This window comes from Coturnix japonica, chromosome 11 (genome assembly GCF_054131305.1).
Source record: "Coturnix japonica strain WE chromosome 11, WE-NBRP24, whole genome shotgun sequence".
Lineage (NCBI taxonomy): Eukaryota > Metazoa > Chordata > Aves > Galliformes > Phasianidae > Coturnix > Coturnix japonica.
The window spans coordinates 13,818,721-13,837,445 of record NC_140673.1 but is presented as its reverse complement, the minus strand read 5'-3'; the positions used below and the strand labels follow the sequence as shown (position 1 = coordinate 13,837,445).

At 38.2% G+C, this 18,725-nt stretch overlaps 1 protein-coding gene across 3 annotated transcripts in view; it reads right to left on the bottom strand.

Moving 5' to 3' along the window:
* Positions 1–18,725, bottom strand: part of ARHGAP29 (Rho GTPase activating protein 29) — a 46,646-nt gene that overhangs the window by 1,928 nt on the left and 25,993 nt on the right. Inside the window, exons 1-21 of one of the 3 annotated variants that reach the window (XM_015870019.3) lie at positions 14,444–18,632; positions 12,300–12,396; positions 11,928–12,000; positions 10,127–10,187; positions 9,529–9,666; positions 9,184–9,248; positions 8,641–8,751; positions 8,418–8,498; positions 7,920–8,108; positions 7,561–7,698; positions 6,883–7,073; positions 5,002–5,168; positions 4,375–4,503; positions 4,097–4,195; positions 3,435–3,595; positions 2,993–3,181; positions 2,680–2,817; positions 1,841–2,073; positions 912–1,218; positions 719–827; positions 258–377 (exon numbers count right to left, since the gene is read on the bottom strand). In XM_015870019.3, the coding sequence (XP_015725505.2) occupies positions 258–377; positions 719–827; positions 912–1,218; positions 1,841–2,073; positions 2,680–2,817; positions 2,993–3,181; positions 3,435–3,595; positions 4,097–4,195; positions 4,375–4,503; positions 5,002–5,168; positions 6,883–7,073; positions 7,561–7,698; positions 7,920–8,108; positions 8,418–8,498; positions 8,641–8,751; positions 9,184–9,248; positions 9,529–9,666; positions 10,127–10,187; positions 11,928–11,984 (2,683 nt within the window). In that variant the 5' untranslated portion in view covers positions 11,985–12,000; positions 12,300–12,396; positions 14,444–18,632. Of the gene's footprint in view, positions 1–257; positions 378–718; positions 828–911; positions 1,219–1,840; positions 2,074–2,679; positions 2,818–2,992; positions 3,182–3,434; positions 3,596–4,096; positions 4,196–4,374; positions 4,504–5,001; positions 5,169–6,882; positions 7,074–7,560; positions 7,699–7,919; positions 8,109–8,417; positions 8,499–8,640; positions 8,752–9,183; positions 9,249–9,528; positions 9,667–10,126; positions 10,188–11,927; positions 12,001–12,299; positions 12,397–14,443; positions 18,633–18,725 lie in introns of those variants that run through there. The other 2 variants (XM_015870018.3, XM_085511252.1) reach the window with 2 other exon arrangements.

Below are 18,725 nucleotides of genomic sequence, written 5' to 3'. Positions count from 1 at the left end.
CACCACTGACCCCCTCACAGCTGGTACAGTAATGGGATAACAGCTTTTAGGTCTATCCTGTACTCATTACTAGAGTATCCCACAATAGCCAAATTTTAGCATTTCAATAACGTTAAAACAGATAATGTACAGATGTGACCAAGGAGAAAGAAATCAGGAAGAAGCACGCTGTATTATTTTTTCTCTTGCTAGTGCTTTACTATTCCTATTTATTTTTCATTTTTAAGATTTTAACACTTCTGGATTTGGCACTATACCTGGCTCTTTTGGAGCAGAAATATGAATGTCCAAAATGTTGGTAGCTGATGACTCCAGTAGAGAATTATTCTTTCCAGAGGCCTCTGATTTAGTTCCACCAAGTTGTGGTGAAGGATGTTCTGGAGGAAACAACATTAATTACTCAGTATTGGTCCATAGCACCATAGTAGATTGCAGAAACCCAGAGTCACCTCAAGTTTATTTATTTTGTTTCAAGAGAAATCACTACTCACTGCTGTGCTCTCTTAACAAATACTTTAAACTGATTCTCTAAACACATTTTTTTTTAAGCCAAAAGCCCTTAAAAGATGTAATCCTCCTGTTATGAAGACACACACTATCAAGCAGCAACAAGCAATTTTTAGACAAGACTTACTAAACTGAAGAACAGCAAATACTATGACCTGATTAAACAAGACTGCTAATTATTTACCAACTCAATACATAAAAGCCCACTAACCAGTTACGGTTGTATCTACTTGTGCTTTTGCATTCTTGCTATTGTTTGATTCCAAAAGCAATGCAGTTGTTTCTGGAGCTCTGTTTTCACTTGGAGCTATTAGAACACCCTGTTAACAGAAGTCAGAGCAAAAGTAAATGAGAACAAGAGAAAAGACATTCCTCCCCAGAAAAGTACAAGAGAAGTGACTCACTTCCTTCACAGCAACAAATGACTTCCTCTGCTGCTGTGGCTCCCTCTCTTCTGCTGAAAAAGCAATTCTGACTGTAACAGCATTTTCTTCAGTCTGTGATGTGCTCAGAAATGGTTGCGATGAAACATCAAATATCTTCTCATAGTACGTTATGAGCAGCTCCACTACTCGGGCCTGATATGGATAATCCGCAAGTGATGATAAAGAAACTGTAGCATCTGTTTGGCGTGGCCTGATTAGAGTTGGGCCAAATATTATGCCAAGGTTGCTAGCTGACATTTTGTTTTCATCAGACTGTTCTGTAACCCTGCATAAGGAGAGGTGAGAAAAATTCAAGAGTTAGAGGGTTTCACTACTTCAGAAATATTGTAGATATTAATTCTCATTTATATCTGAAGAGTTTAAAAGAAAAAAGAATCTTGAGGTGGGTTTGGATGGGCAGCAGGCAGAATCATCACTGAAGACAGCACTAAACAGCAACACAGACTAAGCCCCTCCACACAGGGTGTGGTGCTCTAACACTTTATATTTAGCATCATCAGTGACTATCTGGAATTTTGAGGAATTGGGAGGAGCGTGGTGGGAGGGAAGGGAAGGAAGATTGAGAAACAAAGGTTAGAATCTAGTAATGTGATGACTCAAAGATCTACATTTAAGTTTGTTGGGTTTCATGTATACAGAGACAAACTATAACATTACTTATGCAATTTTTGAAGCACCGTTATGTTCTCTTTCAACATAAGGATGCAGCATATGACAGAACACAACTGCAGCATGCTCAAAATCACACAACTATTTATAGGAAAAAGCCAGCGGCAAATACAAATAACTTCTACTGTCATCCAAAAAAAGTACAGTTTCCTAATACTATACACTGAACTATACTGTTCAACTTTCAACATCAATTGGCAGTCGGAGTCTATTCTCACCTGTGAAGGTGGCCAATAAGGTACTGAAGAGTGTTATAGTTGGGTACAGGCAGTTGTTTCAGAAGATCTTTAATTTTAATGATGATCCTATTCAGTTCAATACAGATTGATTGCCTTTTCTTTGACTTGGGACTAGCTTGTTTAGCATCCAATTCCTCACTGATGCTCTGGCTTTCTTTTGCAAGTCCAATGAACTCATTGTAAAGCCGAAATAAAATCAAGGGTTCTGGAAGCTGAAAAAACATGAACATAACAGAAATTATTCAAGCCCAAATTTTAACTTCTGTTTCTTTCCAGTTTTGCTTCAACCTTGTCTGGTTGAGTGTGTTTTTTGTTTTTTAAGACAACATTTAGTCTTTATTAGCTCAAACCAATTTGTTAAAAAAAAAATAAATCTGGGTGAAGAAACACCCCCTTACACTTCCTGCAAGAACTTTGCTACAGGAGCTTCAACACTGAGCACTTATCAACACATGTTCAGATTTCAAGGTTATTGCTATGAGTGAAGATGCTACATTGCAGATACAGAACAACACGTGAGCAAAAAATCATAAGTTTTAAACAGTTTGGCTTTACCACAAACAGATAAATAAAAGCTAATTCTGTAAGTAGTACTGGCATTTCAGACCCATCATGCCCATGCAGAATCTAGATTCTTATACCAGCTGTCAGTAATCTCATAGCTTTCTCTGCCCCATCACATGCTCTATAAGAAAAGAAACCCTACTACAAATATACAGTCTTAAGTTGCAGGATTACTAAAAGGAGTTTTTCTTGCTTGAAATGAAGAAATATGCTATATTACAGTGGTTTATTCATTTGACACCCTAAGCACATACCTGGCGAAGATACAGCTTGAGAACATTGCTAATATCGTGCGCATAAAGCTCTGAGAGCTCAACCAAATCACTTCCATTTTCAAAAGCTTGACAAAGCTTCTCAACTCTTGATTTGGCTCCATTCACACGATAGATACCCTGAAATTAAAAGACCAGCACAGCTCAATCTTAATTTGATAAGCAAGAACATGAGTATAACATGGGTGAGATTAACAGTACAGAAATATAATCTTAAAAGGTGACTTTTTGTTCAGCCCCCCCCCCCCCCCCCAAGAATTTCTATATATGTTTTTATATACAGACTGGACCATACCTTGACATTCAGTGCTCTGCTTTCAATTTCTGATGTACACTTCTTAATGATGAAAGGAATGCCATCAGGAATATTTTTGGCAGCTTGAGCAAATTCCACTCCAAACAAGTGAAGCCTCCCATGAAGTTTTTTGTGTCCACACTGAATAGCTAACGTCTCTAAACATTTCTTATGGCATGCAAGTGAACACTATGAGGGAGAGAAAAAGTACATGGTTTGTCACAATCTAACATCATAAGAAATACTGTTGATGTTTGCCACCCCACATGAGGAAAAACAAAGACTTGTCATCCCCATAGGCAAACAAGATTTATTAGTCAGTGATGTCTTTGATAATGAGAATTTTATGACCTACAAAATCTGTACTTTTTACATAGAAAAAAGCTTACAAAATTCTCAACTTCACATTCAAAGCAGCAACTTAAAATACTTTCCAGCTTACCTCCTCACATTCAGCTCCAAATACCACTAAGCTGTCACATTCTCTGCATTTAGACAGAGCTCTCAGCTTCCGTAGTTTATGTGTTTGTGCCGCTTTAGACATATTAGTGTTTCTAAAAGGTCCTGGAGAATTTGCAGTTTCAGATGTCAGATCATTTAAACCTGGAGAGAATTTTTGTTTCAGTCACTGTAATATCTATTAACGAGATACGGTATCTTTTTTTTAATTAAAGAACTGTGCCGTAGAATCACAAGGAAGCAAAACATTGTTACAGACTGCAAAATAGATTAACTATTGTATTGTCTTACATAGAAGTGGAATTAAACTGTTTTTCGTTTTTAATCCCCAATCCTCCATGATAACATTAGAACAGTACCTGAAGTGTTCTAAAGCACACTACCAACTGGTGCTTTTCATGACTCATCCAAGCTATCAGTACTCCCCTCCCACAAAAAATCCTTTGTTTTACTGATAAAAATTTAAAGTTAATGCATAGAGTTAATAGCCTAGAAAAGTTCTTAAAAGTTCAAACACTGATTAAACAGATGTGCTGGCAACCACAATACATTTAGTGTATTTTTCCTCAAGCTCATTAAAGAGAAGAGTCACACTACATGACAACAGCCATCTTTTGGGGAATTCAGGTATGGAAACAACATTACCACAGTCTGAAGGAGATGGTGGTTCTCTTTCATCAAGATCATCTGCAGACGACATAGTACCAGTAGATGGTGTTCGTGGAAGTCGTCTTTTAAAATCCCCTAGAAGATGACAGGAAAAAAAAAAAATCAGGAAGCTCAAAATATCACTTCCACCCATCTGCTCATTGTCATTGTAGGCTCTGCCCAACATTTGCTAAGTTAACAACAACACCTTCATTAATTTTAAACAGTCCAAAGTAAAGATCTAAAAATCAGTATAGCAGTGACTGTTGCTGTACCTGGGCTAGCAGATGGAGAATCCATAGATCGTGACTCACTGCTTCCTCCTGCACTTTCAGAATCACTGCACATTCCTCCACTCTGGTTTCCAACTGACCAAGATCTGAATGGCGGTGGCCCTCGCATCACTTTTAGAAATAAAATCCAATTACAAATGTGAAGAACGACAATCTTTTACTAAAAAAAAATAGTTATGCTCAAAATCGGAAAATACTGCTACAGTTATAAGAACAGAATACATATATCTGTAAAAGCTTCAGTACGAAAAAATCAGTTTCAAAGAGCTTGATACTCATACTTCTGCACATCAGCAAAAATCAACATTGTTTTAACAAAAAAACATATGACCAAATTGCTGATATTTATTGAGATAATTCAATACATTGAGCTTAACAGAACCTGCTGTTAAGAGTTACACCTCACACTTCTGGTCAGAGAACCTAAACTACACATACAGACAGTTTTCCATTTTTTTTCTGATGCTTGAGAACACAATTGCTTTCAGGCTTCAGACTCTAAAATGACTTCTTTTCCCCTATAGTGCTGTTTCTGATGGTGACTCATCAAGCACCTGTTTTAACTGGTATTTTTATTCAGAGACTGAACTCTAGCTGAAACAGAACTACCTTGGATATCTGTGCTGCTGGACGATCTCTTCTCACCAATCCTCTGGGAACGATGATAGATTGGACTTCCCACATCATCTAACATCTGGGCTGGAAAGTCTCCTGAGCACTGAGATAAGTTACCATGGGATGTATGGATACTGTTGGCTGATTGCTTATTAAAAACCCTTTAAAAAGAAGAAAGTAATTAGAAGCATGAATAACACAGAATTAAATAAAAAACTTTTTTTCCATCCCAACGCAAACATCTTTCATTTCATTGCTGCTCATGAACATTCATATTCGCCCTGTCATTAGTAAAGCCAAAATTAGAAAGCAGCACAGCAATCTATTTTTAATTAAGAATATATATTTTTCTTTCATGTAAATCAGCTCCTCCAGACCTCTGCAAGGTTTAATGGCTTATTTTTCAGATTTTGAAAATACAGCAAATCTGTTGAAAGACCAAAATAACATAATAGCTATTCCATCCTGTTCTTACGCTTTCCTCTGAAAGATTCTCTGCCCAGAGAATTACCCACTAATCACAAATAAACATATAGATGTTAAAATTTTGCCAGGTACTGCCGCAGGATCTACATTTCTGCCTGAAAAACAAGAGCAACAACAGCACCAAGAAAAAATGAAATACCAACAGAAACAAACAAACAAACAGCAAATGTGCTGAACCTGGCAGAGCCCTAAATCCACAGTAAAAATCTGCTCTCAAGATGTGGACAGGAAACAGTTAAGTCTTATCAATGAAAAGTACCTCATGGACAAAAAAAAAACCTACTAGCCAAGTACTGTTGCTTAATGGATTCTACCCTATCCAGCAGGAGAAAATAGATAAAAACATTAAAACATGCATTTGCCCAAGCTACAGTCACTTAAATGCAGAGCTCCCAAAGAATCACAAGGCCATGTCTTGTGGGGGGTGGGGATGGGGAAGAGACACAGTTTCTTATATGATTCATGTGCAGTAAATAGCTGGAAGAGTATAAGAAGTTAGAGGTTTCACACTTAACGCTTTCTTGGGGAGCTGTACAGTTAAATCCCCGAGGTTAAAGTTTATGAATACAGTCTAAATCAGTCTTAAAAGGTAGGAAGTTGAGAGACAAGGACAAAGAATCTCTGCTTTAACTCAGCACTTCCTGGCTTTTGTTGGTACAAGTCTGACTCAAGCATTAGGTTTTTGTATTTAGTTCTCTTTAGAAAAAACAATACAACACTTTCCTGTAGAACTGTGAAACATACAGAGTGGAATGGATACTCTCACACTTGGGTGCCAGGATGACTATTTTACATCAAGTCCTAGGCAGACACAGCATTTTGAATACTGACAAATCTCTGTCTTGTTTTTATTATTTTATTCTTAGCTATACCTTTAACAGATTAACAGTAAAAGCTACCATTTCACACTGACTGGAAATTTTCTTTATAATTTTATTGTATGGGACAAAAATTCAACCCAGCTTCCTTCCCAAAACGTTCAAAACCTACACACGTGCAGTAGCAGCAAGGCAGTCAAAAGAAGAGAAAAACCTCAGATTTTTCAAAAACTGAGTATCAAATACTCACACTAGTAAACATCAGAGTTCAGAAGTTATTCTTTTTGAATACTAACATCTACGTTAAAGCAGTAAGAATTGAATCCTTACACACTGTTGATGTTTTTGCAAGTCTTAACACGCAAAGTGACACTGCTTTGGAATTTAAGTCAGATTTCAATGGCAATGTTATACATAGAATTAAGTACCAAAAATATGTAAAAGAATGTTAAGATATGGTAAATCACCAGGACTCATTTTAGTCTTAAAAAAGTTCTACTTCAATGCTAGACATCTATGCTTTCCATTTAACTCTAAAGCAAAGGTATCACCATTAGTGTTTGAGACTCACCCATCAATCTGGGAGCTCTGGGTTTCAAAAGATCCTGGTTCAATACGAATGCATTCCTTAGGCAAACTTTTCACAAACTCTGAATACTGCTGACCAGGGTCATAAAGTTTGGCACTCTCACAGAGTGACTGGCAGTTCACTGGAAGAGACACAACCTGTGCATGCTGCAGCTGGAACAGGTTAACTGTTACCTGTAAGGAGAAGAAATATTCCAGTATTTGTATATCACTCACTATATATTTCTCAAATTAGTATCAAGACAATTTAAAGAATACTACTAGAAAATTCTAGGAAATAGTAAAACTTGTAGGACTGCATTTTGTGCAGGATTCCCAGATGTCTACTGCAGATGCTGTTTATGAGGCAGCGTTCCTCTTTTCCTCTTTTCCTCTATGGCTAAACAAACATACCAAATAGCAAAGAGTGGTTTCCTACTTTGAATTGAATAGGATAAACAGCATGGTTTGATACTACCAAAAAGTCAATTTCCACCCTCTGGAGGGAATGTTGCAAGTGCTGCTCTGAAAGTCTCTACCTCATCATTTTCATCCATGACATCAGAGGTAGATGTTGGTGGTACGGCAGTTTTCTTTCACCCTTAAGAATCCTTAGATACCTCTACTTAAAAATTAAGCCAAGTCATGTTACTGACAGTATTATTTTAAAAAGCATGCTTACAGCTTTAAGAGTTAGATCACATTGGTAAATAAGTTCCCGAAGCTGCGTTAAAACATCACTTTTAAAGCTTTCCAAATCACTTCTTTTTTCTTCAACTTCTGCCATGCTTGCTTTATAGTATTCATTGGCCTCTTCAGCCTAAAGAAAACAAGTAAAAAGGGTTGATGTACCACTAGAAAAACTAGAAAAAAACTACAGGCACAAACACAAACCACAGCCTGTACTGGGAGATTCCCATTTAGGATAAAAGCCTGAATGAAAGTAGCATAATTAAAGTGATGAATTAGGAACAGAACACTTGCTCAGATGATCTCAGTGGGAAAGCATGAGCAAAACCAATAAGTAACAAAAATCTGTACTTTTTGAAGAGCCTCCTCTTCTAGCCTTCGTTTTTTTTCCAGTTGCTTGCTGATGTCTTTCACGAAGCTTCCACTTGAGCTAAGATGTTCCTCTTCAGCACGAGCAGTGCTGGATTTGGCCTTTTCGTACTCATCTTGACGCTGCATATATAGCAACTTTGCTTTTCTTAGAGAAGCTTCCAGCTCTTGCTGCCGATTGCCACATATACAAAAAAGGAAAAGTTATTTATTGGCTATATGTTATATTGGTTATTTAACATGATGTTTTAAGAAGACACTGTGCACAGATCTGTACTCTGTAATTTAAACAATGTCATAGAAAAATAGCCTCTTACAAATAGGAATATGCTGTAAAATTGGCAGCTACATTCTACATCAACTAAACCCTACAGATTCTACATGTGAATTGAAGCACGTAACATGAGACAGCCTAGCTTGAAAGCATGGACCTTCTGAGGAACTTGAGATTTAACACTGTAAGATATGAAAAACACCAACCATTTTTTTCTGTTCACGCTGCCAAAGCTCCTTGATTTCTTTCCTTTGTTTATCCAACTCATTTTTTCTTCCCAGAAGAGGCTAAAATAGGAAACATTAATAGAGTATGTAAAAGACTTAGAAGCAGAAAGCTTGTTCTTTCAAATAACCTGTGCTGTTACAAAACTTCTTAATCTTAAAAAAAAAAAAATAAAAAAATCTTTGTCACTTTCTGTAGCTTTACCTGCACAAATTTGTTAGACTGGAGAGCAGCAGCTGTTTGTTGCCAAAGTTGATTGTTCTCAATATCATTTTGAAAAGCATTAAGGAATATTGATTGGAATGGCATATAATCCTAAAATTACAGAGAAAAAAACATTAGTGTTCTAGGTTATGCAAAGGTATGCTGGCATCAGGACTGTCAGTATAATTGAACTAAACTTCCTATTGCAATTAATGAAGTATATTTAAGTTTGTGTGGAGGTCATTTAGGTATGAACATTGAATACGACTGATTTTTCAGTTACATTTCATTTTACTAGGAAAACTCAGAAAGTCTACAAGTCCAAATTACAAAACATAGAAGACATTAGAGAAATAAAACAAATTTATCCAAATTGTCAGTGAGGATGAGAAGAGAATACAAGAGATCTCTTACAGTGATTGGCATTATAAATTATTTCTGTATCAAATAAAATCTATTCCTTGTTGTCCCAAAACCTTCTCTTTTGGGGAAAGCCTCCGATATATATTGAAGACTTAAAAAGAGCCTCTAAGCCCTACTCACCTGGGGTCCAACAACAGCTTTAGCAGTTTCAGCCATTTTTGCTAAGTTTTTAGCACATTCCACTTCTGCAAAAACAAACAAAATAATCACACAATTAACTATTCATTGTAATAATCATACCGCATGCTAAATGTTTTTTACATTCTTTCCCTATGAGAAAGGTTAGGACCACCTTCACTTTTTTCAGGCCTTTAATTATAGGAAATGGATAATAGTTCTGTCCATTTCAGTGGAATAGCTTCTAATTTAGAAATCACATTATTGACAGTCTGCAGCACAGGGGCCTGACAACAGATTTAATTCCATCATGACAAAGCTGATTAAATACCAAAAAGAGCCACTCACCCAAGCTAAGCTTTTTTTCTACCCATGCGACTACATCCTTGGTATATTTTGACCACGCTTTAGCATACAACAGAGCTGATTCAATTCCACTGCCATTCCTTAGGAGCATGTTGTCAACCTCCTCTGCTCGAAGATGTCCTGAAAATAAAGCATCAAACGCAAAGGAATGAATTTTAGACATGACCACACACTGAGTGCAAAGCCAGTATTAGCCAACTGTGAATACTTAAGCAGCTCTCATCCCAAGTTGTTCTTTAATGCTAGTTGACTCTAAACAGGGCTGACAGAGGTTTTAGAACAAATTAAAGGGTCATAGTATTTTACCTTTACTAGTCATATGGTCAGCATAACTTTCTTTAAGGAAGTGACCAAACAAAACATCAATCATACAATGGCATACAGAAGTGCTTTTGAGTCTTGCTTTCTTTAATTCTCCCAAAAAAGCATCCTCAAATGGTTATTCACAGAAGTACAAAACCTCTGCAACAGCAATTCTTTTTATCATAAAGTTTTCTGGAAGCAAAAGGTGTTACAAACAGTGACCAAGATAAACACAATTCTGTATCTGTTTTCACTAAATACTACAGGAATAACCCACCTTGAATATCATCCCTTTCATGCAGTGAACCCCCAGACTCCACAGAGAGATTCTCAAAAGACTGGTGAACAAGAAATAAAAAGATTAAATTCGAGAAAAGCAGAAAAGCTTTTGCTAGAACTAATGGGTTAACAAATTCCATGACATCACCTGCCCTTTGCCCCTCCCCGCCGTGGTTTTTTTTTGTTGTTGTTGTTGCAAATAAAGGAAGAAATTCCTGAAGTTTCCTCTTGTCTAACATAGGTTTCCATCTAAGCTCCCACAGCTGTTAACTAAGACATTACAAATAGCAGAATATCTTTTAACCAACTGACTTGAAAGGTTGTGATGAAAAAATAATTTTACACATGGAGTTAATATTCAAGCAACCGGTAGCTTTTAATGGACTTCTGCATGCAGCTTTGGGAGCCACAAAATAAGGAGGACATGGAACTATTAGAGAACATCCAAAGGAGTACTACAAAGATGGTGAGACTAGAGGAATGGCTGAGGTCCCTGAGTTTACACAGCCCAGAGCAGAGGAGCTGAGGGGAGGCCTCATGGTGGCTGCAGCTCCTCACAGGGAGCAGAAGGGCTGCACTGAGCTCTGCTCTCTGTGATAGCAACAGGGCTCCAGGGAACAGCATGGAGCTGTGCCGGGGGGGGAGAAAAGTTCTGCACCAGAGAGAGGGTGCACGGCATGGAACAGGCTGCCCAGGGCAGTGGGCATGGCCCCAAAACTGTCAGAGTTCAAGGAGCATTTGAACAAACTCTCAGACATAGGGTTTGATTTGTGTCTGGTCCTGCATGGATTCAGGAGTTGGACTCAATGATCCTTGTGGGTCTGTCCCAGCATAGGATGTTCTGCAATTCCCTACCTATATTTTTGAAAGCATTTTACAAAGACCTATTGTAAAATACACGTAACAAACCATTCTACAGCCCCTTAGAATACTGGATTTCTCTCTTAGGGAAATAAAGCTACAGTTTTTCCTAAATTACTTGCAGGTATGAACTGTAGGCATGACAGCTGACTATAACACTTTCTAACGAAGCACTGATAATAAGTACAACTTAAGAATTTAATCCAATAATAAGGAAATGGAATTTACCTTAGTGTAAGATTTTATCCCTGCCTTTGTCCTGATGCAACATTTTGCAACCCCTTTATTTATGCTAGTAGAATAATCTGTGGGGCTGTGCTGTAAAGCGGGCCACTGAGTAAGTGCAAGTGAACAAATAAGTCTACCAACCAAAAACCTCCCCCTAGCATTTAACTATTTATGTATTCTGAAGACTTGCATCATCTTAAATGAATGAATTTCTCTGGGAAACTCAGAAGCAGAGAGTAAGCATAAGATAGAGGCAAAGAAATATCTGCAAAGTAGCCTTAAGCTTTAGAAGAACAGTGTGCTTCCATTTTACATTTTGGTGTTTTTATTTTCAGTTAAAATGGAGAATGGTAGGAATGGTGTGAGTAGGGTTTTTTTTGTTTGATTTGTCTTTTAATTTAAATGTAAATAGGAACTGATCATAAATAAGAGAAGTCCCCAGACAGTCACTGTTTGCTTCACAACAAAAAGAGTTTTTCCATTTATCTGAACATGCAAAGTATACGCTAGTTGCACTAAATTCCATTTAACCATCGCAAATTCCAATTCAATATTCCATTGCACAGAAAACGTGACCATTCCACAGGTGTAGTTTTCATTTTGGTGTCAAAAATTGACTCAAAACATCCCAGCCATACAGTGCATAGGGCTTCAGTGAAGCTGCTTTAAAAGATAGGATTTCACACTCCAGTAGAATGTGGTTAGCCTACCCGACTTCTCCTAGATACAGGAAGTCCCAGCGACGAGCCATTGTCTACATCTCCCATAAGGAAGTCTGAAATACTACCAGAAGGACAAAGAACTGTTACTTCACTACTTTAATTTCAGATCACTGAGAACAAAAATTCAGATAGTTTCTAATAGCCTCTAATATTCTCTAGAAGTCTTTCAAAAAGATTTTTGGAAGTACTTTAGAATTTCATACTAACACCACAGCAGAGCAATATAAGTATAATAGATATGGATAATATAAGTTGATGTATCAGACAATATTTGTCTAAAAGAAAGTAAAAGGGTTTGTTGTTTGGTCTTAATTTGATTCAGCTTCACAGAGCTCTTAAAAATCCTGAATTCCAACTTACATGTTTCCAAATGTGAATGCCAATGTTTCAATGGAAGAAAATACTTCACTGAAGAGTTCTCTTTTGTTTTCTTCATTAACTTCTTTGAAGTTCACCGCTACAGAATGAAATCAAAACCAAGGAGTGAGAGGTGGAGTCAAGCAAGTTCACCATGCCTGATGACAAACTCATACACAAACAGAACAGACAATATTGCATTTTTAATGTCTTCTTTTAAATTGTTAAGGGGAAAAAAAAAAAAACACAAAACCACACACACACAAAAAAACTTAAACACTAAAGGAATGAAACAAACATCCAGATGGCATTTGTGAAACAAACCATTTCCACAATGCAAACAGATTACTTTCTCACATCCTGCATCCCCCCATTTAAGCAGCAGCTTTTTGTGAGAACATGATGGTTGTGAGAACATGATGGCAACATCAGGGGAAGAGAAAAACATTTACTACCAAGCATCAAAATCACAGCAGCAGCACCACCACCATAGAATGGCTCACAAAACAAAGGCAAAGTATTTGAGCAATTGCTCGTCTCCTTTTCTGGGCAGAAATTTCAGAACAGGAGAATAGTTCAAAGGTCCCCTTCTCAGTCTGTATGCAGTCCTGTGCATGCCCAGAACACGGGATTTCTGACTTGAGCCCTGATAAACAAAAAGTATTGGAAAGTAACGTCCCTTGCAAAACACTTCAACTGCTGCTTCATCATCCAGCAAAAACCCCTCAGCTGTTATAAGTGAGGAAGAAGGAAGGCAGAGCTACCATTGTTTCAAAATAGGAAAGGGAAAACTTTTGTAAAAACTAAAAGGCTTGAGCTGGTGACCAAGTACAGCATTCAGACAATTAACAGCAACCCTGCAACAGGCTTCCATAACCAACTGGGATAATACGGAGATGAGAAGAGCGATTCATTCAGACTCATTCAGGCACAACTGCCAGACAAGGGGAAGAAGGGAGAATGCAGAAGACAAAACCCATGTTTTTATCTAGCTTCCAACTCAATTTCTAACTCATTGGTCACAGGAATTTTTGTACAGAAGTCAAGCATGCCCCTTTGATCAAAAGCGGAGTCTTCTGGATGGAATTCTGATTTGCTCCAGAACAAAAATCTACATTAGGAGTTCTTTTCAAAAGCTTAATTTTATTTAAATAACACAATATTCTTCATCATCTGTATTCCTACATTACACTAATTATTATCATGTTTTTTCAGAGGTATCACATTGGCACATAAAGCTATTCACTGCTTTTCATCACTTTTATTTTCATTTATATTCATTCCTTCTTCTAAAACCCGTGACTATTAATTAATCCTTCCTACATTTCAGGTACTACTATGCAAATAATGGACTGCAATAACTTATAGAAGTAGGAAAAATTAATTCACTTTTAAACATTACTGTTCTATAGACATTCTCTCGACAAATTTAATTAGTAGACTTTAATCTTAAAGAGCATTCAAGCTTCCTGCCAGGTGCATAAACACTAATGGGTAACAAAGAATGCACAGAAATGTACTCCCCCATTAGATTTCCTTTCTGAAAGGAAAAGTTTTTAACCAGTGAATTAACAGAACTGAATCCATTTCTTTTTATACAGCATGCCAACAGGCCTGAACATCTTAATAATAACCATTTCAGTAAAAAGCTATTACAGAAAATATGTATTCGGCTTTTGGGCTATTTCCACAATTACTTGCAGACCTGGAAAAATGTGTTGTAACAAGCCCACAGCAATACAAAACACATTACAAATATATTAACAGCCTTCATAGCCACAGTTCACTGCTCCCACCTCCTCACCACTCTGCTACATTTTGTGATTACAAGTCGTCTCTGGAAATTTGTTTGCAATTAGACTAAACGATTCTCCACAGAACGATTTGTAAATACCAGTGGTTGAAAAAAAAAATAATAAAATAAAATAAAAATCAGGTTAGTTGAAAGCCTCAACTTTCCAGAGATAACACTGCTTATAAACCTCAACTTGGCATTCCAAGTCAGTAAGCAACAACTGCTATTACGAGATCTATTGATTAACAGCAACTAATGACTGGAAAAATCATTTGAGTGCCAGCATGACATGCAAATCACTTCAAAATTAAAAGGAACTGATAAAAACCAACTGTACGTTCAGAGCACTTACCACTGCAACATTCCGATAGCCATTAGCCGCAAAATCTTCAGGCAAGAGCAACTCTTTCACTTTGCCAATGAGACATTAATACAGATAAACCCTCCCTAAAGAAATGCCGCCTTGTTTCACTCTGCCTTCCTGTTCCAGGAGGCGTCTTGTTAAGCTATACATGTTGTCTACCAGAGAAATCCTTTCTTTTCAGAATCCGTCAAAAAGTGAATTTAAAAAATGATTTTTTTTTTTCCCTCCAGAATTAGCACATCTCCCCTCCCCCTCCAAAAAATTAGCCCAATCTCCAATTCAATTGAATACAAACAGCTTTCTTCTCGCTTATAACCGCTGGAATGCTGATGTACTTAACATCAACTTTAAACCAAGCACGCTCTTTCCCCAGGACATCCTGACTGCACACAATAGCTACTGACAACAATGAACTATAGTAATACTTCCATGTCTGGAAATGACAGCTATCTATCTATAGTTCTATGCAGTTCAAAGCGGGTACGCAACATAGCAACATTTTTAAGACTCAGACGGCACACAATGAGCTTAAAAAAATTGCTGGGTAGCAATACATTAAGAACTGGAAGACAGTACCTGAAACGCAAACCTGGCTTGCATTAAGGTGGATCTGTATTTGCAGTACTAGCAAAATCGCGTTCAGACTGAGTTATCCTCATCAGAACACTGCTCAAAACTGCTGAGTTTCTGGGTCACACCATCAAAACCTTCTGAATCAATCACAGAATGGGCTGTGGAAGCAGCAGTCACCACGGGACTCCAGGAAGCCGTAATCCCAGGAGATGGCACAGGGCCCAAGGACACCTGCACAAAGCTATGGAGACTCAGCAGAGACGCTGTTGAGTGTCAAGACTAAAGTGCAGCCAGGGCTTTTGAAAGACAACTCTTAGAGAACTTCCCGTGACCACAATGCCCTCAAGTCTCCCTGCCAGTCTGAGGATGACACAGCACCAGCAAGAGCTCCCTCGCTTTCTCCCTCACCCCAGAGACTCCTGCAGGTCCGCAAGCAGCACCACTTCCCTACCGGAGGCAAGCATAGTACTTCAGGTACAGAGTGCAGAACTTACTCTCTGCTGGTCAGTTTTCTCATATCTGACTGGCTGATGAGATGCCATCACCAACATCCACTTCCTCAGACAGGAACTTCAATCCATACCTCACTAGCTACCCTCTAAGCACTAAGCCCATAAGCAGCTGGCTGCCTTGTTGGATCTGACCATCTCTGCAAGCTGTTTTTCTTTCCTTAAACTTCCAAACACTTTCAAGAACCCTTCAGAACTGTTTCAAAAACAAACACCATTCAAGAACAAAACAAAACAGCCCAAACCAGAAGAGAAACAGATATCCTCCAAAACAGAAAGTATTTTAATGCTTGTTATTATTCTGTACTTTAAAAACAGCTTTAAAAAACACATAAGTAGAAACTGTCATTAAAGAGCAATAAAATGCCAACTGGAAAAAGAAAAATAGCATTCCTTGGATCTCACACCAACTGTGCAACAGCGGGCTGTCCAAGTACCCCAGTCCTACTTCTAGCTCTGTGCTATACAATCCAGCAACCTGTACTTACAAACAGGACGTACAACCTTTTCACTACCTCACTGCAAACATGATAAGTTTAAGGAACTGTTCCCTACTCATACCATAATAAATTTTGCCTTGAATTAATGCTATAGATCAACCATTTTTCTCTCAGAGAGTGGTCAGGCACTGGAATAGCCTGCCCAGGGAGGTGGTGGAGTCACCATCCCTGGCAGTGTTTAAGAGGTGTCTGAATAGGGCGCTAGAATATATGTTTTAGTGGTTTTTCTGCAGGTACGATAAAGGGAAGAGGTTGGAATAGATGATCTTGTAGGTCCTTTCCAACCTTGTGATTCTATGATTGAAATTATTTCACCTTACTAGAAGTATATAACTTTGATGCAGAACTGATACAAGAAAGACATCAACAGGAATTTCCTACAAACACAATTTTCAGCCTTAGTAGAAATCTTTTTCTATTCCAGTGATTCGACTAAATCAAAAGGTGCAAACTTAGAGCAAAAGAGCACTGTAGCCTTGAATTCAGCATGTGATCATGAGAACTATGTACTTTGTGTTGTTTGTGGCCCTCAACTATTTAAGGATACCAAGTGGGAAAATAACAACTATGAGTATGTCTGTGTGCCAGACTGGGAAATAACTTCCAGAAATAGGAGTCTGAACAGGTTCCAATTAAGAAGTTCCAGTGAGTCTCTGTTCTTCCAGTTTGAGAGAGATGTCATTTAAAAAGATTCCTCAGAAAGCACACAAGTAAACATGGATGAGGAGTACAGTCCAAGCAGACACACACAGTGAATCAAGTCATGTCCAACCCGTATTAGCTAGGAGTTCACGGGGCCTGGCAGGACTCACTCCAGAGTACTGAGAGAGTTAGCAGATATTATACAGCTGGACCCATCTCAACAACTTACAGGTCTTGGGAGCCCAGAGATCACCCTGCTGACTGAAAGTCAGCCAGTGTTATACCAATCCCTACAAGAAGAGCACAAGAGAAGACCCAGGAAGTCACAGATTTGTTAGCCTAACCTCTGTCCTTGAGAAATTAGAGAGGTTACTCTGGGTGCCATTGAAAGGCATTTAAATAACTAAGCTATTATCAGGCATAGCAAACACAGACTGAGGAAAGATAAATCCTGCCTAAGTGATTTGATATCTTACTACAGCAAGGTTATTTAGGGGATGAAGCAAAGGCAGAGGATATGATCTTTCTGGATTTTAGTAAGGTCTTTGATATCATCCCTCACAGTACACTTCCAGACAAACTGCCCAAGCCAGAGATAAACAGGCACAAACTATGCTGGGAGATCAGGCAGTGCTCAATGGGTTGTAGTGAACAGGGTATGTCTGGCTGCTGGCAGGTCACTAGTGATGTTCCCCACAGCTCGATTCTTGTTCAACAGGCCAGTCCTGTTCAATGTTTTAACCAATAGCCTGGATACAGCAGCTGAATGTGCCCCTAGCAAGTTCACTGACAATACTGAACTGGAAAATGCTACTGACTGGAACAAGCTCCCTAGAGAGTGGTTGATAGATTGTCCCATGCCTGTCAGTATCCATATTTTCCTGCAAGCTCAGTTTACAATAGTCAAATCTGACATTACTTGTTCTGCTGAACTTCATTCATTGTATAAGATTAAAGTAACAAGCTACGGCTAGTTTTTCCTTCAATCTAAGAATAAGCATTAGATAGCAAAAGAACAGAACTGCAAACACAAAGCAGAATCCCACAACTCTAGCACATTCATGCCATTTGCAGCAGAGGAGACCTGAGATGTGACTGAGGCAGCCTTGAATGAGGAGGCACAAGCACTCCAATTTTTACTAACACTCAAAACATTACCACCTGCAATAGTTTATAGGGGGTAGTACATCTACACAGGACACTACATCTAAATCGTAGTGCAACCTGTTAGACTTTAGAAACTGGCTTGTGATGCATTCTCTTAAGTTACTCATTCAGAGCAAAGGCAGTCGTTTGCTAAAATCACCTGCTGACCCTAGATGAAGCTCCAAATACAAACTAGATTTGAAAACCCAGTATTCTCCAGAGATTCTCAGACATGTTTCTCAAATCTAAAACAGTTATGTTCCTGTTTCTGAAGAAAAAAAATCTGTAAATTCCAGGCCATTGCTATTTCATAGTCCCTTAAATAAACATCAGAAATTTTCCATTGCAGGTTAAACTTCCTAGTCATAAATCTGACTCCAGAGTGCTTCCACATCTTTTTATAGTTCTGCGCTCCAGTAACAAGCAGCAGATTATCCAGATGAACTTATTTCATAAATGTCACATTAACAGAGCCTGAGAAGACACAGGAAAAAGGATACTACTTCTAACCAACCGAGTCTCACATTCTTCTAACTTCCTGTTTATTCAAAACGAACATCACTTCTAGTGAAATAACCACAGCTGAAAAATCTGTGAACTTGTGTGTTACTGTCAGGCCACTGCAAGCAAACACAAGGTCTGATACAATCACTATTCACCACAACATACTGTATTTTACTTCCTCAGCTCCAGCAGTAGCTTACTTCAGTTTGAACACAGAAACCGAGTAACACAATACACACAAAAAACAGCTGCAAAAACCTGATACTGAAGACAAACTGCCTTTACATTTACTTGCTACAGATGATGCTATGGGAATGTAGGCCTTTTTCATACAGCAAGTTTTGCTGTTCTCAGAGAAGACTAAGTGATAGAGCTGAAGCCATGTAACTCTCCATA